Here is a 27,658-nt window from a genome sequence, read left to right on the forward strand (position 1 = left end):
GGAGGGCTGGAGGTCCTTTTTGGGGGTTTGGCAATGAAGAAGCTGATTGCTGCTGCTCCCATGTAGACACACAGTGGTTTTGGAGAAGCTCTGCTGAGAATTGGAAACCAACCCCATGGATGTGGCTACAGAGTTGTGTCTCAAAAAGCCCCTTACAGAAACAAACAAACTGGAAACAAAACAAGCCAAGTGATCCTGAGCAGAAATACGCTAATTTAAAAAGTACTAAGGTATTGTCTGATCGATAACACTCAACCCAAGCTGCATTTCCAGAACTAATTCATGCATTGATTTTCCCATTGATTTGCAGTAAGTGCTAGGTTCCTAGCTAGATTAGCAAAAGTATTTAGATATTAAGTTGGAGTCATCCTAGTAGTCTTAGTCACCTTAGTACTTAAATCCAGTTGATTTATAGTTCAGATTAGTTCTCTACGCAAAATGCTGTGATCCCACGAAGTCTCTTGCTACTTTTTGATAGTTCAGTGAACACATTTAAAAATCAGGTTTTATATGCCCCGATTTGCTTTGAAAATGAGGTGTATTGTCCAAATCTCTCAGGCTTTGCAGAGCCTTTTAAAACACGGGCCTGAACACCCAACCAGGTACCCTATGTCAGGCTGACTGGGATTTCTTCCTGCCTGGGAGTTAAGGTTTGTGGCTTGGAGTTTCAGTGAAGTTTCTAAATATTTTTACAGCTTATCGCCAACCTGTTAAAGGATTCACAGATTCTGAGCTACCAAAGACACGGGCAGGCTATAGATAAAGTGTCCAGCTGTATCATTGACAGCACATTTGGGAAACATTAACCAAAAGTAAAAGCCTTTTATAAGAAGGCCATAAAATGGCAGGAGTAATTATGTTTTTCCAAAGTTAATCATTGACATTTGTTTATTTGGCTTTTTATAAAAAACTTTTTCCTTTCTCTCCTACAATGGATAAAACCTATAAAAGGCCCGGCAAAGTGGATTCAGCCTTTTTTCTTCACGCTAGCCATGCTTGAAGGCTGATGAGACGGAGCCTGAGAAGCTTACCTGAGGAAACCTACTTTGTTGGGAGGTTCTCAGCCCGGACACGAATATGTTGGTCCACGTCTGGCTTCTCTGTGGTCTGAGTGCTGTCGTGACCCCTCAGGATGTCACACAACAAGCCCAGATGTTCCTAGAAGATTTTAACAGGAGGGCAGAAGATATCAGCTATGAGAGCTCACTTGCCTCTTGGAACTACAACACCAACATCACCGAGGAGACTGCCAGGAAAATGGTAAGTGCTCCATCCTGTGGGTTTTACTGTTGTTTTAGGAATCTGACAGCTGCTTTCGGGTTTATTTTAATTCCACCAAGGTTCGCTGAAATTTGGGTGCTACTTCTTTGGTAGCTGTGGTTTAGTTTCAGGAGGGTGGAGGGGCTTGTTTTCATGTAGCAATGCCTCACTGGAGATGCCTGGGCCACTGCCAGCCTCTACAGCCTAGGGTTGGTGCCTGGGCTGCCCTCGCACTGCTTGGGGATGGCCAGAGGCTGGACTTGTCCCCAGCCATCACCTCGAGTCCCCCTGCTGAGCGGAGGAAAAAGGCGAGGGAGCGCTGCATGTTCAGACCCAAAACCTGAGCTGGATGGTGAGAGACACCTGCTTCTGCTTGGGGTCCACCACCGCCAGTACCTCATGGCGCGGCGTTTCTGTGCAGGGCTCCTTTCCTCCCGGAGGGGAGGGTCTTCTCCCAGGGCCCGGGCTAGGTGCTGCCCACCCTGTGGCGTGAGGGAACGGGATTCGAATCTTGGGCCCACGTGAGTGTGAGATCTCACGCTTTTTGTAAGACTGAACTAACACTGGACTTTTTACTGACACGGACAACGCTCCTTCTTCTCTGTTGCTGAAATTGTTTACTTCTCACTGAATATGCAAACAGTTTCTGAATGTAAGCATTCTATTAAATGTTTGCTGATGGTTTTATATAGTGGTCCACACCCTTTAGACAGTGGGGACCTTCCCCGCCCCCCGCTCTCCCCATCACTCTTCTCATAGTCAGGGCTGTTGGTAGACTGTCTGGAGGTATCAAACTGGGAAAAATGAAGTGAGATCATGGATTTCCAAATGCCAGCAGTGGAGTTTGTAGTATGTTGGTTTGAAAGTCAATTTCTATCTGCAGGAAGGACCACAGCATTTGTATTTACGCTGTCTTGCAACACAATTCCTGCTTCTCAACACCAACCTCTAGCTGTCCCAGCCAACAGGGTCTCTAGGCAAGTACCATGTTTATCAAGAGCAGTCAGCCATGATCTGGCTGGTTACTGATACTGCCATGCCTCAGCCTAGCATCTCGTAACCTTGGAGCCTTTCAAAATGAACAGAAACACCTTGAATTTTGTAGCTGTGTGTATTTTAAAGTTAACCCGAGCTTTAGAGAAAAACAATTCGGAGCATAAAAATGAAGCTGAACATCCTACATCTACTTTTGCTTAATGGTTTAAGTCTTCCATTTTGTGGTCTTATAGCTTAATTAAAACATGGCTTAATTACCGTATTTCTTAATTAAAGCAAGGAGACTGGTTGCTGGAAGATATCCTAATGACTAATCATTCTCAATATCTGGAATGTTTTCCGAGGCACCAGGTACTTAAACTGTAATGTTTCCAAACATGTAAAATGAAAGCCCCATATAGTACTTTCAGCATTAATGAGATGATAATAAAATACATGAGGAGATACCAGCAATAAGAACCAATTAGTCCAGTGCTCAGAGAGAATGTTTTCTCTCACTCGATCTCTTCAGTAGCATTGGTAATAAACCCACTGCTTCCCCTCCTCCCTTTCTGCTGGCGGAGCAGAGTTAATGAATATTGTCCCTTCTGGCTCCTTCCCATCCATTTTCCTTCTAAATTGGCCCACAAAGCCCATAACTATTCCTCTGACTTATCAACCAGTTCCTCTAATTGGGAAAAAATCAGACAGCAAGCGAACTTCTTTCCCCTAGCCTTTGTAGCCAAAGACCCCCCTCTTCTGCCCCGCCGCTCCTAAGGCACCTCTCCATGCCTGCTCAGGACAAGGAGTTCAGAAACAGATTTACAGAGTGATGCTCTTCCTCTGGGTGCTTATCGTGCTCTTGCCCATGGAGCTTTACAAGCTGCTGGGCAGTGATAGGCTGTTTGCTCTGTGCCCATGAAAGGGACAGTTTGGAAAGATTCTTCGTGATGAGGGGCCACATGGGCAGGGGGAGATGCAGGGATGGGTCTGCCAAAGGCTTCCATCTGCCACCGCCTCGCTCCACCAGAGCCTAAGAGGGTACGGCAGGTCCATCGCAACCTGGGCACAGCCCTGGCAAATGCGTTGGCCTCACTGGGGTGAAGCGTGCCTGAAAGAGCAATTCAGGCACCATATGACATTTGTGTTTCCTGATGCCTCAGCGAGGAGGGATGGGTGTTACAACCTGGGAAGCTCTGGCGTGAGCACAATTAATTAAACTGCCCCAAGGACCCAGGTTAATTAGTACTGTTCCTGTTGCTATTTGGGATGGGTGCTGATGTGCTAAACTATGTACAAACACAATAAAAAAGGTGAGTAAAAGACAGTCCCAAATCCAAATAATTTTCTTATGGTGCTACTTTGTGCACTGAAATTTGGGAGTTTGAAGTGTCGTGGCATGTAATTGCAGCAGTGGTAAAAGCAATCTCAATGTTCAATGTTTTGAACATTGAGGTTTTGCACACCCAATTTAGGCACCTGTTTGGAGCCTCCTATGGCCACGTATAATCCCTTATTTACCAAAACTTCAGGAGAAAGTGATATTTGCATAATGAAAAGACTCAATGTCAATATCTTGGCTGCTGTTTGGCACTGCTACTGAAGCAGAAATGGGGAATGACATCTAGGTCACAGACCGCTTGTGCCTTGGCTTGTATCTGGTTTCTGTTAGGCACAGATGGGTGAAGAAAAGCACTAAGGGAAGAATACGTGGTGATTTAGAGTAGTAGGGAACAGTAGTAGGGTGATGCTGGATCAATTATAACAAGCATAGTGTGAGGAGACAGTCCTGCTTTTTGCTGTTTCCAAAGAAAATGGTTATCTGGATGTGTGAATAAAACACAGCCAAAAAGTTCTCCAGCCATTTTACTGTGCAGTGCAAGTGCTCAACCCACAATTCATGGGTGGTCTCCACAAATGAAGTTCTCCTCAGAAGTCATATTTTCGCCCACTGAGTACCTCGGGCTGCTGCACTGTTTTGGAATAGTAATTCAAAGTTTGTGTGAACCTCTTTCAGAATGAGGCGGACGCCAAGTGGTCCGCGTTTTATGACGAGGCCTCCAGGAATGCCAGCAGCTTCCCATTAGCCAGCATCCAGGATGCTCTCACCAGGCTCCAGATCCAGTCTCTGCAGGACAGAGGATCATCTGTGCTGTCACCGGAAAAATATAACAGAGTAAGTTGCTGAATAATTTGCTAATTTTTCTCGGGTGAGTTGAGCTGCTTCCCACAACACCCTCGAGTGAGGGCACAAGCCACCCTGCTTGTCTCGGGATGATGCTCCCTCCCAGCATCAGTATGGAGAGTGTACCTGTACAAGGTGTTCCAGCAGTACAGGACTGGAGGGGTGACCTGGCTTAGGAAGCTGGTTCCCATTCAGGTCAGCAGTTTTTCCATGTAATCCATGCAATGACTTCCAAACATACACACGCCTCAGAGTTGCCCTTGCACAAATGGCCGGATTAGTCATAAGAGGAAAAGAGAACCTGTGGTAAGTGCTTGGATAAGTCCAGACCTAGGGCAATGAGCAGAAGGAAATGGGTGAAGGGACGTTCAATTAGTCAAAAAGGTGGAGGTGGAGGAAGTCTTTCTTTCTCTGCACATGTCGCATTATCAAACTGTGAAAAAGAAGGGATGATTCTATGCAGCAGGCACCCTGGGATGCCTAAAATCGGGGAGGGTCGATGATCTCCTTCCACAGAAAGCTGCTGAAGGCCAGCAAGATTCGGCAAGATTCATAATGAGATTTGACATTTCCACTGACAAGTTCATGTGCAAGGCACGTATATGGATAACGGCCATATGTGGAATTGGAGTGAACAGCTATGCAGACTTAAAAGGGATTTATAACCAAACACTTGAGGGTTAAATTAGTTTCCTTTTGCTGAAGATCAAATTGAAACATAGCATTGAGTTAGGGGATCCTACCGTTCTGATTATAGAGGCATCCTGAGATGTTTCTGCTATGATCAGAAATGTTAAGCACTGTGCAAGAAAAGCAGCGAACTGATCCAAATGAGATGTGTTTCTGGAAAGACAGATTACCTTGGTGGGAATTCTGACAGTTCATACAAACTTATATTTATTTTGGAGCACAGCAGTGCACTGATGGTAATGCTGTTGCTGTTGAGGAGGTATTTTCTTCAGTATCCTCACTGTTTAGACACTTGCAGTTTCCTAGATAAATGACCTTTGGGGCTGAAATTGTTGATTCTTGCTTGAAAAGTGACTTTTTGTACAGTCTGATGGGATTCCATTGGAATATTTAAATATTCTTCACGGATACAAAAATTTCCCTGGGTGCCCACTTATTTTAAGGCTGACAGAGATAAAGTTAGAGCTAGTCATTAACTACCCCTCCCACTGACAGCTCTACATAGTTCTGATTTAAAGCTTTAAATGAGAAATAACATAGTCCTAAAGGAAAAGCTAAAAGTGGTGCATGTTCTTGAGGTATGAAAACCTGAAAACGTAAAAACCAAAATAAAACCAGAGCTATATAGCATAGCTTCCAAGATAGAGCTGAATGATTTCGGATGCATTTGGCCTTCAGCTGACCCAAGACATGAGACGTAACTTCTCTGTAATGGAGTATAAGCAGTTCTATGCAATTAGTGTGATGCGATGTTAAAAACCAGAAGTAATGGTCAGCCTGGCAGCAGCTGCAGAAGGGGCCCTTTTTGCTGCCATGCAAAACCATGACCTACCTGGAAAGTTTAAGTGGGTCCACACTTATGGAAGCGCATTGCTAAACTTTATTGTTTTATTGCTGCTGTATATTGATAGCTCTCTCATGACAGTCTTTGCTCATTAAATCCAGAGCTCTGTTTGACTGGATATTATGGATCTGTAGATTACGTCATATATTTGGGAGATTATCTGTCTTTTCCAGCTAGGTCCTGGTTCAGTAATGCATTCAGGCAAATTCTTTCATTAATCTCTACTGAGCTTAAACATATGCTTAAGTGTTAAGCTGGTGGGTGATGTTGAGTCGAGCTCTTAAGGAATTAGCATAATTGGCTGTTATTTTGCACAGAGTAGGTTTCTAATGGGCTATCTTGCATCTAACTTGCAGCTGAGCACTGTGCTAAATACAATGAGTACCATCTACAGCACCGGGACCGTCTGTAAACCCACCCAACCGTCTGAGTGTTTGGTGCTGGAGCCAGGTACGGTACTAACCACTGCCCCTACTCTGTCCTTTACTCCAAGGGTTCAAAAAGAAAAAGCCCAAGGGTGGCTCCTGACTGAAGAGAGCAGGCTGTAGTTTCAATAAATATATCCTGCTATCTAAAGCTTAGTCATAATTTAATTGCACCTGGCAGTTCAGCAACCTCCAGTGGGCCTGCTGCCCACGAGACATACTGTCTCCTACTTGTAATAGATAAAATTTGGAGAGGGCTGCTCAGCTTGTGTGACAGCCTGCCCGTCACCTGGGGTTTGCCTACATCGTAGAAAGCTAATTTTTTCCTCCTGTCATCAAAGTCTTGTTGGACTCAACGTTGCATTGAGGTCAATCCCAAGAACACTACCAACTTAAAGGAAGGGTAATGCAGAGAGGGCGTTTAAGGGGCTCATGATCTGCTCTGTGTCTCTTAAAGAGAAGGGGAAAACCTTAAATAAGAAAAGGATGCAATAAAGTAATGGAAAATTTCAGTATATCAAACACAAAGTGTTTTCTTCATAGTTCATGAAATTTCTTTTGCTTTGGCTTATTTGTTTGCTTTTTCAAGGCCTAGTACTTATTTTTTTTTTGTTCTAACAGGTCTGGACATTATTATGGCTAACAGCACAGATTATGATGAGAGACTGTGGGCCTGGGAAGGCTGGAGAGCTAATGTTGGCAGGATGATGAGACCGTTATATGAAGAGTATGTTGAACTTAAAAATGAGATTGCAAAGCTTAATAGTAAGTCACAACTTTTTTTTTTTTTTCTTTCTTTTTTTCTGGCTTCCTGAAATTAACAAGCATACTGCAGTCTTGCACAATTTGCACAGAAATTCAAACCCCATACTTTTTTACACATCGATGAGCAGCACTTTGAACATAATTTGCTCTTGGTGTACATTTTACAAAGTGAGAGGCAATGCAGACAGGTGCCATTCAGCAGATCAGAGGTCTGTCACCAGCCTGGAACAAAAGGGGGATGTCTTTGTTGGGGCCTTTCCCAAATGCCATAATGTATCAGTGCCCTTCATTACATACTACCTTACCCAGAACTGCACTACTTGTGATTTATTGGCAAGCGCACTCAATTTAAACAATTTCTGAGTGCTGTTGAGTCTTGGTGACGTCTCTTCTTTTCTACCTGCCTTGACCTTCGTGCACCAGCCACAAGCAGTGGTACCTTTATAAGCATTATGCCCTAACCAGAATGACCACATTTGGTAGGCCTGGGCCAGCAGATGCAGCCAGGTGCTTAAAGAGGATTTTGTGCTAAAGGAAGTGTGCTTCCAGTCAGAGATCTCCACACAAATCATAGGGAACTGTCTTTTCAAGGAACAATGTCAGGTGGCTGCTAATTTTCTTTGGGGGTCTTCTAAAATAGCTTCTAAAGTAGCTACATCATCTGTCTCTTGGCCAAACCGCAGCTGTATCACCTGCTTTCCTATACTCCTTGTTTTGTGAAAATTGTCAAGCTGGAGCTAGGCACCAGGAATTATAGTCATTACAGTCATTATAGTCCAAATAGTTAGACAGAAGAATGAAACATTAAGAAATGGTCATTATGACTTTCCTCCATACCACTAAGGAAGAGACCTCAGCTGTGCAACATTTCTACTCCAGGCTTGATGGAGCTCATTGAACTGGAAGACTTAGTGGAACTGGGAGCTAAGTTTCAGTCCTCATGTCTACACCTGCCCTGATGGTTTATTCAATGTTCACCAGCTTATACCTTCTGTGAGAACCCCTTACTATCCAGCCTGAGCAGAGGCTGCCCTCCCTCATAGCTGCAGGAGCCCCAGTCAGGAGTGGTGATTTCCTTTGATCTCTGTCTCCAGCTGGAATGACCCTAATTAGCAGATAACCATGACTGTAATTTCTGCATTTCTTGGAAATCTCCCGTACCTGCACATTTATGGGATAGAGCCTCGTGGGAGCACTTTCCTCCTCCCTAGACCCGCAGCATCTCATGCTTTGCTTCTTTGGTCTGGGGGAAAGGCTGCAGGTCTGCATGGGATCAGCAGGGAGCTGCACTGCTCCTGCAGACCAGAGCAGTGCCATCTGTGGTATCCTCACGTGATGCATCTGTGCTTTACAGATTATTCTGACTATGGAGATTACTGGAGAGCAAATTATGAAGCAGACTATCCAGAAGAATACAAATACAACCGTGACCAGCTGGTTGAAGATGTAGAGAAGACATTTGAGCAGGTAGAGACAGGAAAAAGCTCTGACCTGGGCCACAGGGTTGTGTTTTGTGATGGTGGGCTCACATGCTGATGTTGCGAAGACAAGACCTGCTCTGAAATGGCTAATCTCAGTCTACATGGGGTTAACAGACATTGGGAGACATACATGACATTTTTACCTCTGCAGCCATTCTAGGACCAGTTTGGTCCCCTCAGGCTGCACTGTGCCAAAGGCTGGGAAAGAGGGAGCTCTGCAGATCCATGTCTCTCCTCCAGGTAGGGCCCGTGGGGAGAGGTATGTTTCCCATGGAGTAGATGGCATCCTTAATACTCTACTTCTTAGGTTAGCAGTGCTCCCTCCCTTGTACCTGAGCAAGACTTCTGGCACTAGGATCTGGACTCATCACTTGAGTCCTGAGGCAGGGAGCAAAGCTCACTGCAGGTTTGGGGTGCACTTACCCACCAGGAGAATTTAACACCTTCAAGGCTCTCTGTTTAGGAGGGATGAGTGGCATAGAGCAAAGACAAAATGATTTCTTTCCTTCTCCTCCTCTGCCTCCAGATAAAACCTCTGTATCAGCAGCTGCATGCCTATGTGAGGCACCGGCTGGAGCAGTTCTATGGCCCCGATCTCATCAGCTCCACGGGATGCCTCCCTGCTCACTTGCTGGGTATGTCAACGTGGCCGTGTTGTGCAAGCCTGACTTTGTACATAGGACAGTCACCTTCAAGGCACATGGGAACAGAGTAATCTGCCTGTTTAATCAGGATATTAACAAACAGGTTACAGATAAGAGAAGGGGAGAGGAGAAATGGAGAAGTCCTTGGCAGAGATGACACAGGTGCTTAGCAGCAGAGGCAGGTAGGGAAGGCAGGTGTCCTCATCCTTGCCAGAGCTGGTGGCACCCAGCTCAGAACTCCAGCACTGGGCTGGGACATTTCCCTTCTCTTTGCAGCACTTTTCTTCCTTAGAAATGAGAGTTTGAGAAACTTGTTTTTCCTTTAAAATCTTATCCTAAGCTCCCACATTTCATGACTTTGCTTTTCAAGCATGGAACATCAAGCTGCTGTAACTGTAATGTACACGAACACAGTAGCAGCAATCACATGGACTAACAACATGGATGTTCAGTTGTGAATAGACCTTTAGCAAGGTGATCAGTCCTGAAACTGTATTGTGCAAGAATAGCTGATCTTGGGGAATGAAAGGATCTTTGATCTGAGTTTGACCTGTGCATGACTCCCCAGAACTGCTCCCCTCCACATCTGGATCAGAGCTGTTTAGATGTATAGGAGTCCCTGTTTCTGACACTGCACAATTTATAGAACTGTATGGCACTTTTGAACAATACATAATCAATCATTTAAAGTACTTATGTTTCTCTCGTTTTTGAAGGTGATATGTGGGGTAGATTTTGGACAAATCTGTATGCCTTGACCGTTCCCTATCCAGCCAAACCAAACATTGATGTAACTTCTGCAATGGTTCAAAAGGTAAGACATGCCTTTATGCAGTATGCAAAATCTAGATGGTATAAAAATCACATACCATGTCAGCTGCTCCCTAGAAAACCATAGCTGCCCTAAGGCAGACACACCACCAGCAAAGCATTGCTTTCTGCATCCTTTTTTGCTCTTCACCTTAAAGTGTTCATGCAATTCCCACTGTACCTTTTCCCTTAGCTGTTCTCCTCTCTTTCTTCTCCACCCCCTTTGAATGGCTTAATCTTGGCTCCAAGTCTATTTTCTGCAGAGACACTTATCCATTAGGAGATATATTCTGTACATATAAATATTTCAGGACTCATGGAATTGGCTGGTATCAAATATGGCCTTTGCCAGCCATTACCATAATCAAATAGTTTGTATATCGCAGGGTGGGTTCGTTTTTTTTTGTTTGGGTTTTTTTGTTTGTTTGTTTGTTTTTTGTTGCCAGTCTTGTTTATTTGGATACAGCTAGGAAACTGCAAGGCTGCCTGTTACCTTTTGATAACTGCATAACACCATGAGGTCTGTGTTTGAGATCTGTAGTGCTAACAGCCATGGCAGCACCTTTACCAGACTGAGAACATGGGTGGAGATGGCTCTCTATAGTCTTGCCTAAGCTTCACTCCTTTTACAAAATAAAAGGTAATTGGTGTAATTTGATTTCTGAAATGTGATTATTCACCTGAAATCTACCCTCCTCTCATAAGGAGTACTCCATGCAAATGTTATGCTGGCAAGAGAAGGAATAGCTAAATTTGATTCATAAGTGGTTTGCACAAGTCTGCATTAATCTCACCTCTCTTTTACAGTACTGACTCCCTAGTAGTCATAAATTTGTGTATATTGAAGTAACATCGTGAGGAGGGAGGCATTACTCACAGAGCCTTGGGGCAAAGGCTGGACTCACCCTTGCTGGTGGATGTGCCCAGTTTAGGGTTTTCATCCAACTGAGCTGTCTGCCACCTAAATCTCTGAGAAAACTCAGTCCAGTAAATGCAGAGCTCCTGCTATGCAGAATAATAAAACTACTGAATGACAAAAACATTCTGTACATTAACACGCAGTTAAAATCTAATAAGCAACTCCTCTAGATACATTTGCCAGGTTTTATGGTTCTGGCTGAGATCTCCTCTCATGCTCATCTGCTGGGAGTGCGGCTCCACTCCCTCAAATGAGTTGTCCCCAGCTGAAGTGGCTGAAGGGTCTGATCCCAGATCTGACATGCTACTGACAGGAATGCCTTTTTTATCTTCACTACCTTATCTTTTATTGAGCGCTTCTCTGGTCTGGGTCAGGTGCTATCTGTTGAACCTCTGAGTGCAGAAACCTATTTTGTTTGCAGGGAAAACACTTAATTCCAGTTCCCAGCAGAGTTTACAGAAGTGCCGAAGGCAGACGCTACTGTCTTACTCTCAGAAAGTCAGGTGCTGATCTGAAGTCACTGGGAGACAAATATGAAGTCATCTGCCCTGTGTTAAGCCAGCCATTGGGAACAGGCTCCGTGCAGAAGCAGCGGTTAATGGTGGTGTTGTCTCTTTCAGAAATGGGATGCAATGAAAATATTCCAAGCCGCTGAGGCTTTCTTCACCTCCATTGGCCTTGACAAAATGACTGAGGGCTTCTGGAATAATTCCATGCTTACAGAGCCGACTGACAACAGGAAGGTTGTGTGCCATCCTACAGCATGGGATCTGGGGAAAAATGACTACAGGTACTGCAATTACTATGACCCCTTTTAGTACTGTCTCCTAGAATGTTCGTATTTTCACTAAAGGTGCACCATACCTGTTTAAATGATAATGTTTCCTTATTTATTATTCTTTTCTGGCTGATTGGAGGGGAAAGGAAGACAAGAGAGCATGGATTCTGTGGGACTGTAAACCTTTCTGTGTAACTTTTTCTGTGAAGACCTAAGGACTACTCTCTCAAATTTAAGTAGAGGAGTGACTATTACTTGCATGAATTAGAGAAATAATGACTGTGTTCTAGGGCTTAAGGAATAAGCAGAAATGTGGGTGCTTGTGGATACCAGTGACATTTATGGACACCTGCATGTTCTGCAGCAATGGCACAGGGTCCCTGGGTAGCTCCTGAGAGCCTGCTGTCTATCTTTAGCAGATATATCCAGGCTGATGAAAATCCATCACTCTCTTCCATATTTGGGAAAGGAGAGGGACAGCAAGTTCCCATACAATGAAGTCTCCTGGGGAAAATTCCGTCCCCTCTTGCAGTCCCCGCAATTACCTGGGGAAAGAGGCTGGTCCCCAGCAGAGCCTTAGTGCATACTGCCAGCCTCACACCTCACACCTCGACAGTCTGGGGAAGGTGAAAGGAAAGCCTATTTGGAAGAAATCCTTTTAATAAATAGTACCTACATGAGGATGAAGTAGTAGGAGTCACTGACACACAGGGTTTTTTACACTACTGTCTGCCTAAATGTGATGGTGGGTACTCATTCCAACACACACAGTGAGTTTATCGCTAAATTTCAGAGAGCAGCTGCTTCTCACAAAATGGCAATTTTCTCTTACTCACAGCTCAATTTCAAGGTGGCTGAAAGTTTTTTGCTGAGTTCCCCTCCAAGCTTCGCTCTTGCAGGAGGAACTGCGCCCCATGCTAGGATGTGTCCGCCCAGATTTTATGAGGGGCGAGGGGTGTTTGCAAGCTCTGGAGGCTGCTTTGCCCCACGTTTGTGGTGGGCAGGGCTCGGGCAGCAGCTGGCTGGGCCACTGTCTCTCTAACCACAAATACTTTGCCCTGGCATGCAGGATCAAGATGTGCACCAAAGTAACCATGGATGACTTCCTGACCGCACACCACGAGATGGGACACATCGAGTATGACATGGCGTACTCTGCGCAGCCCTACCTGCTAAGAGGTGGTGCCAACGAGGGCTTCCATGAAGCAGTAGGTGAAATTATGTCACTTTCTGCAGCCACTCCTCAGCACTTGAAATCTCTTGACCTGCTAGAGCCAACGTTCCAAGAGGATGAAGGTAAATAAATGCATAAATATTATATATTATAATAAATATTATATATTTAAGTGAAAACACTTTCAGGCCTTACTTTGCAGCAGAAGATCGTGTCTGCAAGCTGAGTGAGCAACTGAGAGGCTTCTGAAAATCCTACCCCACCAACTTACCAAAAATACTATTTTTTTTTCCCAAATCACATCATGAAGCAAGGAATACTACTTTATAAAGCCGCTAAACAATTTAGAAACAGATAGCTAGCACTTCATTACCTTCAGTCCTGAACAACTCATCCCAAAATCTTCATAGTTCATTTGGATGAGCCTCTAACAGTCTTTTCAATTTCTGTTGCATGAATCTGTACATATCTCTACCAAGGTATGTATTTAGCAGTTCAAATGAAACTGAAGCCTTGAGATTTACATCTCCCATTTAAGTGTATATTGAGTGGATAACGTAGGCAGGTCCTCATTACAGTGCAGTTTGTCTGGCTTCTCTGAGTATTACCTTTTAAGGATGGAGATGTACCAAAGTCCTCAGCTCAAAATTCCCCAGAGCCTGGGGAGGTTTTCAGTAGAGGATAATGTCATGTAAATGCCAAAGGGTTAGGTTATTTAAGCAGTCAAAAGAGAGACAAAACTGTATGCAATACTTAAGTATTATGTGTTTCTCATGTATTTAAGTATTTATGATGGTTTTTTCAGTAGTATTCTTCCTTCCACTTTTTCCTTAGTGAAAATCTGTAATTCAAGCCAGATGTAAATATTAGCTGTAAAAGGAAGCAACTTTAGCTGTCTAATCAGATACTAATTGCTACCATAACCATTACCTTAACTACTTCTCTCTTCAGAAACTGAAATCAACTTTCTGCTCAAACAAGCACTAACAATTGTTGGAACAATGCCTTTTACGTACATGCTGGAGAAGTGGAGGTGGATGGTTTTTAGGGGTGAGATTACAAAGCAGGAATGGACGAAGCGGTGGTGGGAGATGAAGTAAGTTTGAGAAACAAGGAGGATCTTTTGCATATGATCCTGTAAAACCATTCCTTCCTAGTTACTCAACATACTGAAGTGCCTGTGCCCCCCATAGTGCAGGATGTGTCTTTCTACAAAGCCTAGTAGAGTGCCAGGTAGAAACACCCAACATGGTGCAGACAAGGTCTCACAAGCCTCGTATCCCCATTAGCACTGTGTTCAGCCCTGGGTAGTTTACTCTGCCTCTTGGCAGACTTTCTCCTCATTTCTAATGTCAGCTTCTCTGAAAAAGACAGCCCATGGGCTTTGCATGAGATGTTCCAGATCCCAGGATCCACATTGCTGTCCCTCTCATGCATGCCCCAAGACATCTTTGTAGCTTAAGTACAGTCTCATGGGGCATACACTCTGGTGTGCTCCCCACCTTCTTAATGACAAGTGGAAAGTGAAGTTCATCATACTTGCCAGCCTGAGAAACATGTGTTAGCATACTTGCCAGCCTGAGGAGTATGAAGTTCATCATACATTGCCAGCCTGTGCACACTTCTCCGCTTTGCATTTCTTCCTCATTCTAGAGTGGTTTTGGAGGCAAATTGTCTGAAAGACTCCAGACTGAGTGTTCCTCTCTTATGTATTAAGATACCACCTTTCTCAGTCAAGAAAATACAGTTCCCTTGGCAAGTGACATCCAGAGGTGCCTTTTCAGATTATCCCCACCAGCCAATCTATTTTCAGCTCCTTGGAGCTCAGGATTAAAAGCAGTTTGATTCAGACTGGAGCCTGTCGTTTCCTGGGGTGGTTAACGTGGGGGCAGAAAAATACAAAGAAACTAAACAAGCCCCACACTGAAAATGGAGTCTACACTCTAACACGAACACAAACAGTGAGCTTCCATCAGCAAGAAAATCTATAATAAAACTTGATATAAGCAAGCCTCCTGACCCACTGTAAAAAACAGTCAGCTTCGATTTATTCAAAAGTAGCAGAGATGCCAGAGAAACAGAGAATGACAAATTGTTCAGGGAAGCTTATCACATCTGTTGTAGTGGCACTGCAAAGCTCTCTCCTGGAACAAGACCTTGAAATATAGGTTTATGGAAAATATTTCTGTGTAAGCTTATTACCGTTTTCAGAAATTAGGGCAGGGGTTTGTTTCCATAGTGCTGCTCAGGAAACATGCTCTCAGGAGAGGAAAATAAAGAGAAACCTCATCTCCAGTCCGGTGGCATAGCAGGCCATATACCTTTTGGGTCTGCATGCCCAATCTCTGCATGCCCTTACTAAGGGATGGGCCAGGGCATGAGGTGCATGTGAAGCTCATGTCTTGTAGATTATTTCACACTACTAATTACTCCCTGAAAACCCTGCTATCATACAAATCCCTTCCTTACACCATCAGTTTCAAAGCAGCTTTTTCTCTGTGGTGTCCAGGTAGTCTTTTGGGGTTACTGGGAGCTGTATATACTTTCTGTGTTTGGAAGTAAGAGAGATGCCCATACGTGTCAGACAATACAGAGGAAGAGCAGGGTCAGATTATTTTTCCTTATTATCTATTAATGGAAATCCTGTGTTTTTCCTTCATCCCCAGGAGAGAAATAGTTGGTGTTGTTGAACCTGTCCCTCATGATGAAACCTATTGTGACCCTGCAGTGCTGTTTCATGTGGCCAATGATTACTCATTCATAAGGTAGCTCCATCCTTGCTCAGTGTTTAATTCATGGCTTACATTTTGGGTACAGAACAAGCCCTGACTACCTAAAACATCTACTGGAGAGTCTCAGGACAAAAGTGTTATTTTGTTTAAAGTCCTGACTGAAGGTCACTGATTTGAGTGGAAGTTTTTCTGTGGACATCAAGGGCTGCTCCATAGCAATCTCTGAGCATCCAGGGGGCTGCTGAGCTTCTCGTTGACCAGAGAAGCTTTGTGCTGCCATCAAACCAGCAGGAGCACATCTGTATGAGGTTCTTGCCTCTTGGGGAGACAGTGTGCCCCACACCACTGTCACTTGGGCCATGCACATGCATCCCTGAAGCAACTAACTTTGGACGTCCCTCCATGTCCCAGCTGCCTCGTTTTAGAGGGCTCAGCTGGAGCAGAGAGTTGTGCCTTAAAAACCTTACTTGCTCCTGATTTATGTGCCAGCAGACAGATTTGGGGCTCTTCTGCTGCATTTGATCTTGGCATTTTGTTAAATCTGCATTAGTGCAGCACCGGCTGACACGGCAGAGCTTTCCAAATGCCAAAGGCTTGGGGATTTCCTTGCCAAATGACTAACAAAACGTGTGCCTTCCTTCTCCTTGCCCTTCCTTTAGATATTACACCCGGACCATCTATCAGTTCCAGTTTCAGGAGGCACTTTGCAAGGCAGCTAACCATACTGGACCTCTTCACACATGTGACATTACCAACTCCAAAGCAGCTGGTCAGAATTTGAGGTAAGAAATCAAATTTCTCAAACATAATAAATAACAAAGCCTAATGGAGGAGAAGGTTGTCAGGAGTTGTCAACATAGATTCACCAAGGAGAAATCTTGGTGAAGCCACATCTGAAGCCTTCTGTGATGGCATGACTGGCTGGGTGGATGAGGGAAGAGCAGTGTATGTTGTCTACCTTGACTTCAGCAAGGCTTTTGACATCGTCTCTCATAATATCCTCATTTGCAAGCTTAGGAAGTGTGGGTTAGATGAATGGACAGTGAGATAGGTAGAGAACTAGCTGAACAGCAGAGCCCAGAGGGTTATGATAAGCGGTGCAGAGTCTAGTTGGAAGTCTATATCTAGTGATGTGCCCCAAGGGTCAGTGCTTGGTCTGGTCTTATTCAACATATTCATCAATGACCTGGATGAGGGGACAAGTTTGCTGCTGATGATAGAAAACTGGCTGACACACCAGAAGGCTGCGCCGCCATTCAGCAAGATCTTGACAGACTAGGGAGTTGGGTGGAGGGAACCTAATGAAGTTCGACAAGGGCAAGTGTAGGGTCCTGCATCTAGGGAGGACTAACCCCAAGCACCAGTACAGGTTAGGGGTTGACCTGCTGGGAAGCAGCACTGCAGAGAAGGACCTAGGAGTCCTGGTGGACAAGAAGTTAACCCTGAGCCAGCAGTGTGCCCGCGTGGCCAAGAAGGCCAATGGTACCCTGGGGTGCATTCAGAAGAGCGTGGCCAGCAGGTTGAGGGAGGTTATCATCGCCCTCTACTCTGCCCTGGTGAGGCCACATCTGGAATATTGTGTCCAGTTCTGGGCTCCCCAGTTCAGGAAAGACAGGGAACTACTGGAGAGCGCCCAGCGGAGGGCTGTGAGGATGATCAGGGTAGTGGAGCATCTCTCATATGAGGAAAGGCTGAGAGAGCTGGGGCTGTTGAGCTTGGAGAAGAGAAAATGGAGAGATCTTATCAATACTAATAAATATCTAAAGGGTGCGAGTCTAGAGGAAGGGCCAGACTCTTTTCAGTGGTGGGCAGTGACAGGACAAGGGGAAATGGGCACAAACTGGAACACAGGAAGTTCCATCTGAACATGAGGAAAAACTTCTTCACTGTGGGGGTGACCGAGCACTGGAACAGGCTGCTCAGAGAGGTTGTGGAGTCTCCTTCTCTGGAGATATTCAAAACCCACCTGGACATGGTCCTGTGCAACCTGCTCTAGGTGATCTTGCTCTAGCAGGGGGGTTGGACTAGATGATCTCCAGAGGTCCCTTCCAACCCCTGCCATTCTGTGAACTTGTGAATCTGTGAATCTGTGTAATTCATCCTTGAAAGCTTCTGGAGTCAATGAGATTGTGCCAAGAATTGACTTATCTTGAAAATTTAGCATATATCTACTCAGTTTATTTTGACATGTTAACTAAATTTATATCAGCAAAGGAACAAAGGTTTAATTGTCTTTTAATGAGAAAATAATTTATTTTTATTAGTAGGAATGATGGGAGGAAGGAGGGAATTCAGAAGCAAAAAAGAAAACTTTGATACCAATCGCAGATTGTTTTGCTAGATGTCTAGATGGAACATGGCGATAACATATATTACCTCTCCTTCCACATACACAGAACATTGCTTGAATTAGGCAGATCCAAGCCCTGGACTGAAGCACTGGAAAGCGCAACAGGACAGAAATACATGGATGCGGCGCCCTTGCTCCACTACTTCGAACCTCTATATAACTGGCTGCAAAAAAACAATTCTGGCAGATACATTGGTTGGAAAACAGGCTGGGCTCCATGTACGTATGGCATGTGGGTGAATTAAGGACACTTGTTAGTCCTCACAGCCCTTGGCCAGCAAAGTCCCTGTCTCTTGTAGCTTTTGAAGGCTCCTCTCCCTAGCAAAGCAGGGTTAAGAGAAATATACACCAAGCAGTAAGTTTTACTCATAGGAAGATAGACGGGCCTTCTCATGGCCAAAGCTGGAGGAGTCAGCACTCATGGGGTTTGTCACAGCCTCACCCAGTTTTCAGATATGGAGTTTCCTTTTTTTTTTTTTTTTTTTTTTTTTCATAGCAGCAGCAGCAGTAAGAATGTGGGATGGCTGTGCAGAGGGAAGAAGCTTGGACTCATGTGGCACTTGCCTGAGAGCGGTGCGCCTGTTCTGCAGGGCTGGGAGCCACTGGTCCTGGCAGCCACAGGACCCTGAACTGGGGGTGTAGGGGCAAACTAATGCAGAAGAATTACTACTAGTTTGTTTGCTGTCATGTGCTAGTCAAAGAAGGGATCTGCAGGGGAGTAAAAGGAGGATACCATTGGAAAATGCATTTTTCAGCCTACTGTGGTGACATTGAGTGTTGAACCACGCAGGTTATATCCACGTAATCACTGTCAGTACTGGAAAGCCCCGTAACTCTTACAGTACCGTGCCAGTCTCTAATGGTGGGATTCACCTAGCCGGACACCAACATCTGCATCTGAGCTGCTCATTCTCCATGGAGGAAAAGAGGCTTTTCCTTTGGGAGATGTCTAAAGAAGACCAGAGGACTATACTCTAGATGTGCTCACTCTTTCTCTCTACTGTAAAGCCAGATATGGGTGACTGACAGCTCAGATATGGATGTTTGCAGTAGAGGTGCCTGAAGGGAAATAAGATCAATCGCACCAAGCTGGCCAGCAGGAGATGGGGAACCTGTAAGGAAACTGTAGCCATCCCAGCATTTCCTAGGGACTGACTTTCTGTTGCTGCAGCTCTGACATGGACCTTGTTTCTTTTTAAACCAGATATTGAACATGCCATCAAAGTGCGCATCAGCCTGAAATCAGCACTGGGGGACCAGGCGGTAAGTATGTTTGCACTGTGACACTCTTTGTATTGTTTGGGCAACAGAGATATCATGCTAATGGCTCTCAGAAAGTAAGAGAGAGTGTAGCTGATTTTGTGTATGAAGAGTGGCATTGGCTCAGGTGAAGGGTTATCACATAAAAGGTGTCTCATCCAAGTGTGTGGTTAAGACTCTCTCTACATTACTGGAGGGACCTCTCCAGGGAGTGAGCCCACTCATTTTAAGACATCTCATCTACATGAGTTGAGTTATTCTGTGGAGCTACCAATCATGCTATGGGACAGGCCCGGAGGGCTAGCATAGGGGCACCTGTGTACCTGAAAGCAGCTATATTTTTCCTAGCTATGCTGATGTGTCTAAATAAAGCCTCTACCCACATGGTTCTCCTAATTTCCATCATCATGTCTATGGTGGCTGCCTTCAGAAGTTGTTATTAGAGTAGCTACTTCACATTTAAATGTGGGGCTAAAGTGGAGGGGTTGAATCTCACCCTCTGTTCTTAAATTCTCTTGGTTTCACACTGAAACTCTGCTGACAGCATTCCTTTGTAGATTTTTGTTTGCCTGTTGCTGTAATTTTTCCAGGCCCTGATATATTCAGCTGCCTTCCTGCCCTCCAACCCTTATGCAGACAGCTTTGTTATTCAAATTGTGGGGGGCAGCGCAGCTGCTTCTGTTTCAGAGGAGAAGGGCTTTCACTTCCAAGAGTATGTCTGCTTTCCCCAATTATACCAGCCGGTCCAATAAAATGTATTACAGCAACTGAAAAAACTCATCAGAGACAAAGACAGCTTTTAAGATTTGAAACAGAGCACTGGTTTAGCCCATCTGCTTAATGCAGACACCCAGCTGAAAATTTGCTGCTTATTCCAGCTGTGCCTATGCTAATCTCACAGAGGCAGTGTAGAAGGCTGAAGTGCAGACACTTCATTCCTCTTAATAGCCATTTTCACCTTGCAGAACATTAGTAATTTTCCAAGAATGAGTATGTCATCAGGCAGGTCATTTAGACCTGAGCATCAGAGCCTATTGGACTAGCAAGGACACAATACTGTGGGCTCATTTTTCATCTGAATTGATGCTCTCACTTCTATCACTCTCTCACATGCAAGCCCCATTGGAGTTTTATTGCTTCTTAGACCGCTGAGTCGAGTTAGATACAATTCAAAACTGATACCAACAGCATGAAAAGGTTCCATATTACAACACATTTATTAGTCATTATGGTTAATGTTTAGCTTAATACCATTTTTATGCCTGCCTTTTGCCATCATAGTCTTTTGTTGTGCAATTGAGCAGCTGTAAAACAATCTCATTCAGATTACTTAATTTGAATTATTGTATGGACAGTAGGTTCCTAAGCTCTGAAGAGCCAGATATGCATTTTCCTCTCAAAACCAGTCCACATCACCAACTTGCAAGAGACCTTTTCTATTCAGTAGCTTTCTACCTCCCCACGAATTTCCCTTACACTCAGTTCCCAGGGACATGACTCTGAAGGCTGGTATGCCAGCAGCGGGTGATGGTACATGCGTGAACTGGCATAGCGAAAAGGCAGGGAGAACCTCGGGCAGGAATCTCAGCCCAGCTACACAGAGCAATATGTTTTGGCTGCTTTATGCGGCTCACAGCGCATGGAAGCCGGGAACCCAGTGCAACTGTTTGTTTCAGGTGTATTTCGAGCTTCCTTGCACCATTAGGACAGTAGAAAGTGTTCTGGGTATGCCAGCAAATCTTTTTGTATTTCTGCTTTTTAGCATTGGATAGAGCAGAAAGGGAACGACCCCCTCCCCTGTTCTGCAGAGGGAGAGCTTCACCGGGGGGGAGGGGGTAGCTGCAGCCCACACAGGCAGTCCTGCACCTCTCAGCTACATAGCCTGGCTGTAACCAGCAGGGAAGTTTCAATAGCCCAAAGTTCTGGCAAATTAAGCACCCACACTCACGGATGGGCTTACTCCAGCTGTGCTGGAGCATGTGATGCTGCAATTACTCTGCTAATTGTTTTCAGGCTGATGAGATGAAAGCTGCAGCCATAGCATCGCTGGGTCACCAGTGTAGCTGATGAGGCTGAAACACCCACAGCTTTGCTTCAGCTGGGGCTTTATGGAAGTGCCCTCCCAAGGGAAACTGCTACAAGACCCCCGCTGAATCACTTGGGGTCTGTCTTATTTAAAATAAAGAGTTCCAGGAGCTTCAGTCCCCTGACCACCACTTGAAAATGGGGCCCATCTTCAAACATTAATTCAAGATTCCCCACTGGGTCAATGTCGTACATGTGATTACACTGTAAAAGGCTGGCACACAAGACGGCATTAGGGAATGGAGAGCTGTCAGCCTGCAGGCTGGTATTTTACAATGGGAAATCCTTTTTTGAATCAGAGGCCGTACTTACACTGTCTTTCAAGTCACACGTGGGATCTTGGAGGGAACATGCTATAATAGAGCAGAGGCGCTTGGCAAAGCTAATTTCGCTCTGAAAGCAAAGCAGCCTCTGTAACAAACAGCAAGCACCAAGGTAGGTTTCTGAGATGCCTAGGGAAGGCATGTGGGTAGTCATTACTCAAATACAGATCAGAAGCCAGCCAGGTACTTCCCATCCACACAGCCAGTAATGGTATTCATAAAGGCATTTAAAAGGCACAGTGGCAATTAAAATACATTAGACTTAAAAAGACAAACTGTACGTCATGGAAACAAATAAATGATTAAAAAGCTAAGATGCTAAGTACGGAAAGCAGCAGTAGAGGAATCAAGCTCAATTAGCTCCTGGTTTAAAAAAAAAAAAAAAAAAAAAAAAAGCAGCACTGCAGAGCCTAAGAACATTGTGGATAAATGAAAAATTGAGAACCCCCGCACAACAGCATCGTAGGCTGTGAGGGTGAACACTGCCAGCTGCCGGAGACAGCAGCGGTAACACGGAGGTGTGTTTCAGCGAGGGGCTTTGCCTGCTGCCCAGCAGGCAGGAGAAAGCTGGGGGCATTTGCCAAGGCAGAGGTGACTCGCAGCTTCAACCCTGGGTAGGGGGAACAGCCAGAGCCGGCACAGCCCCGGGATCCGCACGCCGCCGGGATCGGGCTGGGGGCTGCTCTGCCCCCTTGTATTTCTCGGGCTTCGTTTTATATCAGTGTCAAGAGGAGGACAGGGTTGAAAAATGTGGCTGGGTTTTATAAAGCCTGTTACAACAGAGGTGCGTTCCACCGCACCTTCCCAAATGATACTCGAGAAAGTCAGGAGCTGCGTAAAACTGTCACTGGCAGCGTTTATAGGCATTCCTGCTCAGGTACCATAAACGCAATCAAATCTAGGTCATCGGGGGATAAAAAAAAATTGCCACAGAGTTCAAATGGGAATTTTCCCTTAGTGCGCACGCGGTGTTGCACAACAGACCGGGCTGCATTATCAGGTGGTTTTTGCCCCCTGTACAGCTCTTGGTTTCTGCCCTGGAGAAGCTGTTTTTGACTTCCAGTGCAAATAACTTTGGACTCATAAGGCAGGTCAGGAGGAGTCTGCACACAGGCAGTGCATTTTTTTATATCACCTATCTATTCTCCAGCAAAAACCAACAAATATATGCCTGCTGTAGAATTCTAATGCAAAGAGGTTTTTATCCGAAACAAAACAACCCCTCCAAAAAATCCCAGCTCATCAAGCAAATAAATGAGACACCTTCACACAACAACCCCACCCTAAAGTTTCTCCTCCTTAAAAGAGCAGGTCTGCAAATAAAATTATGTGATTAAAAGAAGATCTAAATTATGAAATCTTTAGATTTCAAGCAGAATGCACAATATTTAGTAGGAATAATGTTGCTCCTGCTGCCTTTGCTCCCTGTAAGGCAGGGAGATGGTCTGGGACTGCAGCATCGTCAGCAGCCCCATGTAAAGGTACCAGAAATTGCAGAGGGACAGCACAATGCAGTGTCTGGCAGCGGGGATGCCTGCTTGGTTATTCTCCTGCAGAGCGCCCAGATTAACAGAGCTAAAAGATTTGAGTACGTTCCTGAAGTGCTATCATGGCACAAATAAATAATACTGAAGTGCATGCCAAGCATTACAATTGCTATTTCTTTTTAGAGTGATTTCTTAGTGTCAGAAAACTTGCCATCTCTGATGAATTTCTCTTGTGCTGTTTTTGCAGTATGAATGGAATGAAAGCGAGCTCTTCTTGTTCAAGTCATCCATCGCCTATGCTATGAGAAAATACTTTGCAGAGGTGAAGCAGCAGGAAGTTAATTTCCAGTGAGTGGCTTGCTTAATTATGCTGGCTATGTCTATATTGCTTCTGGTTCGCTAGCGGCATGAATTGGTGGAATTAATTGTGCCTTCTGTCAAATGTAAAGTGATAGCAAACAATGTCAAACATCAGCTGGCTGTAAAGGGCAAGATGCCAGCTTGGTTACATGCTGTTGTTTCTCTTCACTCAGCAATCTGAAGTTTAGGAGTAACATGCTAAAGTTAGGTAGCTCCAGTGGAGGCACAAGGCTTTGTCTCCCATGTTTTATCACTGGTGGAAGCGAGCCTTGAGAATTTTTGCCAACACCTATATGGGAATATCAGGGAAGATACATTGATTAGAAATAAAAATTTCTAACAAAGTATGCGTATGATACTGAATATCCAAGAGGTTTTGGGCTAAGGAAAGATAAACTTGTTGATTACAAAGCACTAGAATTCTGTGCAGATTTACTAATCTTATCTAGGTTCACTTATGAACATAAAATCTATCATCTGAAATTTATTTTGGTAAGAAAAACAACCCTTTTTATTAGGTCCCTGCAAAAATTTTCAGAAGTGATCTACTTTAAGCTATTTGATATTACTTTATAGAACATCAGTCATGTAATATCCAGGATGTACTCCCATCAGAATATAAGGAAGAAGAATTTTTTTTTTTTTCACTTGATACTTCATACCTTACCTCATTCTTGAGACCTACCTCAAACACTCTCTATTCTGCAGCTAATTATGTGCTTTGGAAAAGTACGCCAAGGATTGTCTTAGGTAAGGGGTAGACTCTCTCCATCTAAAGTTATGAATTAGCACATACAAGAAGAAGTTTTGTCAGGAAAATTGATTTCACTTCCCAGTTGAGGTCACTAGGAAGCATTCACTCAACATAAGCTAATCCCCTGGCATTGCTGATCAAACACAACTGTTCACTTGCCCAAATTTAAAGCTGTCATCTCAACAGTTAAAAAACCCTTTCTCTCTTCTGTTTCTCATTCAGGATTACAGACATTCATGTCGAGGAACTGACACAAAGAATCTCCTTCTACCTTGCTGTCAGCATGCCAGGTAATATCAGTGATATTGTGCCCAAAACTGAAGTGGAGACTGCCATCAGGTGAGATTTTGCTCTCTGGAAAACAAAGAAACCAAAAAACCCAAGAAAGAACCAGATGAAAGGGTGGAAGGGAAAGCAGTGCTCTAGTCGGCTGAGGCAGAAGGGGTGATAAGAAAGTCAGTTCTGCAGTAAGCATGGAAACAGTGGGATGAGAGTAAACTGTTATGACAGAAAGAAAACAGTCCATCTGTCTGATGGTGTCTTGGATAACAGCCAATGTAAAATGCTTCAGGGGGCTTGTAAAACTGCCATAACAAACCTAATTGCATCATACCTTGCCAGAAAATATCATTGCTCGAACTTTAACAGGAAATATCTTCTATTCTGAAATAGAAGCACAGTAATGGTGTGTGCATGCACACATGTTTTCTTCCTCTCATTAGTGAAAATTCAGTGCAAGAATTATTGTTAGTGAGGACTTCAGAGTAATGATGTATTAGAAAGACAGCCAGATGTATTTGATTATGCAGAAAAGAGGTCAGAGCAGGAGCCAGTTCCCGCTTATGGGTCAATGAAGAGCTCTTTTATAACACAGTATGACACCACTGTAAGTCATTGCTGTAAAAATGATAAGTACAGCTGCAACTCTGCAGATGGTCACAGTTAATGTACAGTGGGAAATGAAGAGGGCACAAATCTAAAAGCAGTAGCAACAAGAGATGGGGTTGAAAAAGCAGTGAGATGAGTTGGTGAACCAAGGGAGAAGCATATGGCCATGAAAGTCACTGTCCAGTTAGCACTCAATAGCAGAAGTAGAAGTTCAGGGAAAAACAAGGCACAGAAAATACACCAGGGAAAGGGCATTCAGGGCAGTGAAAAACACAAGAATCAAAACTATCAAAAACTACCTGTAGGAGGGAAACAGGTAAGAAGATGGCAAAGCTGTGGTTTTCTGTCACATATCCAAGAAACTTATGGATAGCCAAGAAACTTAGGGTAAAGAGAATGAGGGGCAAAATGCAAATAGAGAGGGAGATCAGAAGGCTGTTTGCCTCTTTTTGATAAATGTCAAGACTGAGTTTAAGAGTTCATACAGTGTCTGAACACGTCAGTGAAGCTGCAACAGGTTAAGGGATTAAGTTACTGTGGTTGTCACTCACCACCCCATGCCAGAAGAATATGGGTTTAGCAGTACCTTCTGTGCAGCCTTTTCAACTGAGAAGTTCAGGGGAAGCTTGATACATGGGAGATTTATAAAACAGCTGAAAATTGCTTATTTCCTTCCAATAAATGTATGAAAGTCTTTGAATTTGCTCTTGATGGCAGGATGTCTCGGGGACGAATCAATGAGGCTTTCAGACTGGATGACAACTCACTGGAGTTTGTGGGCATACTTCCAACTCTGGCCACACCTTATGAACCACCAGTCACCATCTGGTTAATTATATTTGGGGTGGTCATTAGCCTGGTTGTCATTGGAGTTATTGTCTTGATCATCACTGGGCAGAGAGATCGCAGAAAGTGAGTATTATTTTTAATACAATGATCATGACCACTGGGAGACATCACGATGATTGAATCATCAAGCTGCCAAATCTAACTGAAGCAACTTAAGGAATTAAAGCTTGTTATCCCCCTCCCATCAACAGTGACAGCTAAAAGTTCAGCTCCTGACCCTTCAGTTCACGGCAGCTTTGACAGCTTAGTGTAATTTCCCTGTCATCAGCAGTTTAACCAAGGCAGCTGGACACTGTGGCCACAGGGCCGGGCTTCTGCCAACCCTGCTGCAAGGTGGATGGAGTGGCCTGCTGGGAACTCAGTGTCTTCTCCAACAGCAGTTGCCCACATTCATCAGCACCTGCAGTTCTCAATAATCTTGTTGGAGGCTGTCCAGTAATGTAATTTTCCTTAAATATTATGGCATTAACAGTAATATAGCCGGGTTGGTTTTCTATGTCTCTCCATTACTGGAGTTTCTAAGAAGGTAGTAGGTTTGCTGTAGTTCCCCATAAAACCAACACAATTCCCCATTAATTTAATATTCCCAGTTAAACTCAGTATTATTTACAGTAGGGGATTCTGGGGATCCAGAAGACTTGAACAGAATGGGGGGTTCTAATATAAAATGAATTTTCATTACAGGAGAGCGAGAGAAAGGAATGCTTCAAATGGCGAACAGGTGAACCCCTATGATGAAGAGGGAAAAAGCAACATGGGTTTTGAGCCATCTGAAGAGATACAAACATCATTCTAGAAGATGTGGGTACACTAAGGGTTTCTGGGTTTTTTCATTTCACTTTTAACAATCGTGCCTAGCAATGCCCAAAACACTGGATGTCATCAAACACAATGCCTTTGGGTTGACCATTAATCCACTGGTTCATAGAGAACTGCAACTGAATCTGCTGTTTATGTGGTAACTAAAAACATGCAAAAATTGAATATATATACTTTCTGTGGCTTTTTTATGAATTATGTGCATAATATGAAACACTATTTGTGCTGCTTTTCATAAGTGTGCTGCATCCAACTTCTCTTCTTCTCATTTCTCTGGATTGAGATACAAAAGCTTGGAAGTATACATTTGTATATAGAGATCAAGACAGACATAAGAATAACTCATGTATTCTTAATGCCCATGAGGAACATCTTGATCTTTCCAGACGGACACCTCAAAAGCATATCTAATAGACAGTGAGAAAAAAAACTTGACCACTAGAAGAACCTTTGTGATGAGGAACTCAATTTGATACGAAATAACTGCAATTTTTGCACCTTCAGGAAATCTGTATCAATACAAAATGGATACTGGATGAATACTAACAAGCACTGGAACTTTGTTAGGAGGTTGTAACATAAGTTATTTTTCTAACCGTTTCCTTGATAAGTATTGTAGAGACCAAATAGCCCATGCTCCCTCAAAAAAAAAAAAAAAAAAAAAAAAAAGTCTCTGTGTTATGTTGTCATCTAAAAATGGAATAAACTTCCTTAATACTAAAAGGTCAAAGATGTTGTTGGTTTGGTTTTTTTTTCCCCCGGTACCTTAGCAATTGCCTCCACTGTACAGATACTGACTGC

At 44.0% G+C, this 27,658-nt stretch overlaps 1 protein-coding gene and 1 long non-coding RNA gene across 2 annotated transcripts in view; both read left to right on the forward strand.

Annotated features, from left to right (window-relative positions):
- LOC142605230 (uncharacterized) overlaps window positions 1-27,658 on the forward strand; it is a 168,101-nt gene that overhangs the window by 92,772 nt on the left and 47,671 nt on the right. The gene's annotated exons all lie outside the window — the stretch shown is intronic.
- On the forward strand, window positions 929-27,587 carry ACE2 (angiotensin converting enzyme 2). Its single transcript, XM_075742934.1, has 18 exons — window positions 929-1,260; window positions 4,253-4,411; window positions 6,311-6,404; window positions 7,001-7,144; window positions 8,499-8,611; window positions 9,152-9,260; window positions 9,986-10,083; window positions 11,619-11,788; window positions 12,846-13,072; window positions 13,902-14,046; window positions 15,617-15,715; window positions 16,342-16,464; window positions 18,079-18,251; window positions 19,237-19,295; window positions 23,435-23,535; window positions 24,524-24,640; window positions 25,907-26,101; window positions 26,723-27,587. The coding sequence occupies exons 1-18, from the start codon at window positions 1,078-1,080 to the stop codon at window positions 26,832-26,834; spliced, it is 2,421 nt and encodes an 806-aa protein (XP_075599049.1). The 5' UTR covers window positions 929-1,077; the 3' UTR covers window positions 26,835-27,587.

The sequence above is a fragment of the Balearica regulorum genome, chromosome 1 (genome assembly GCF_011004875.1).
Source record: "Balearica regulorum gibbericeps isolate bBalReg1 chromosome 1, bBalReg1.pri, whole genome shotgun sequence".
Lineage (NCBI taxonomy): Eukaryota > Metazoa > Chordata > Aves > Gruiformes > Gruidae > Balearica > Balearica regulorum.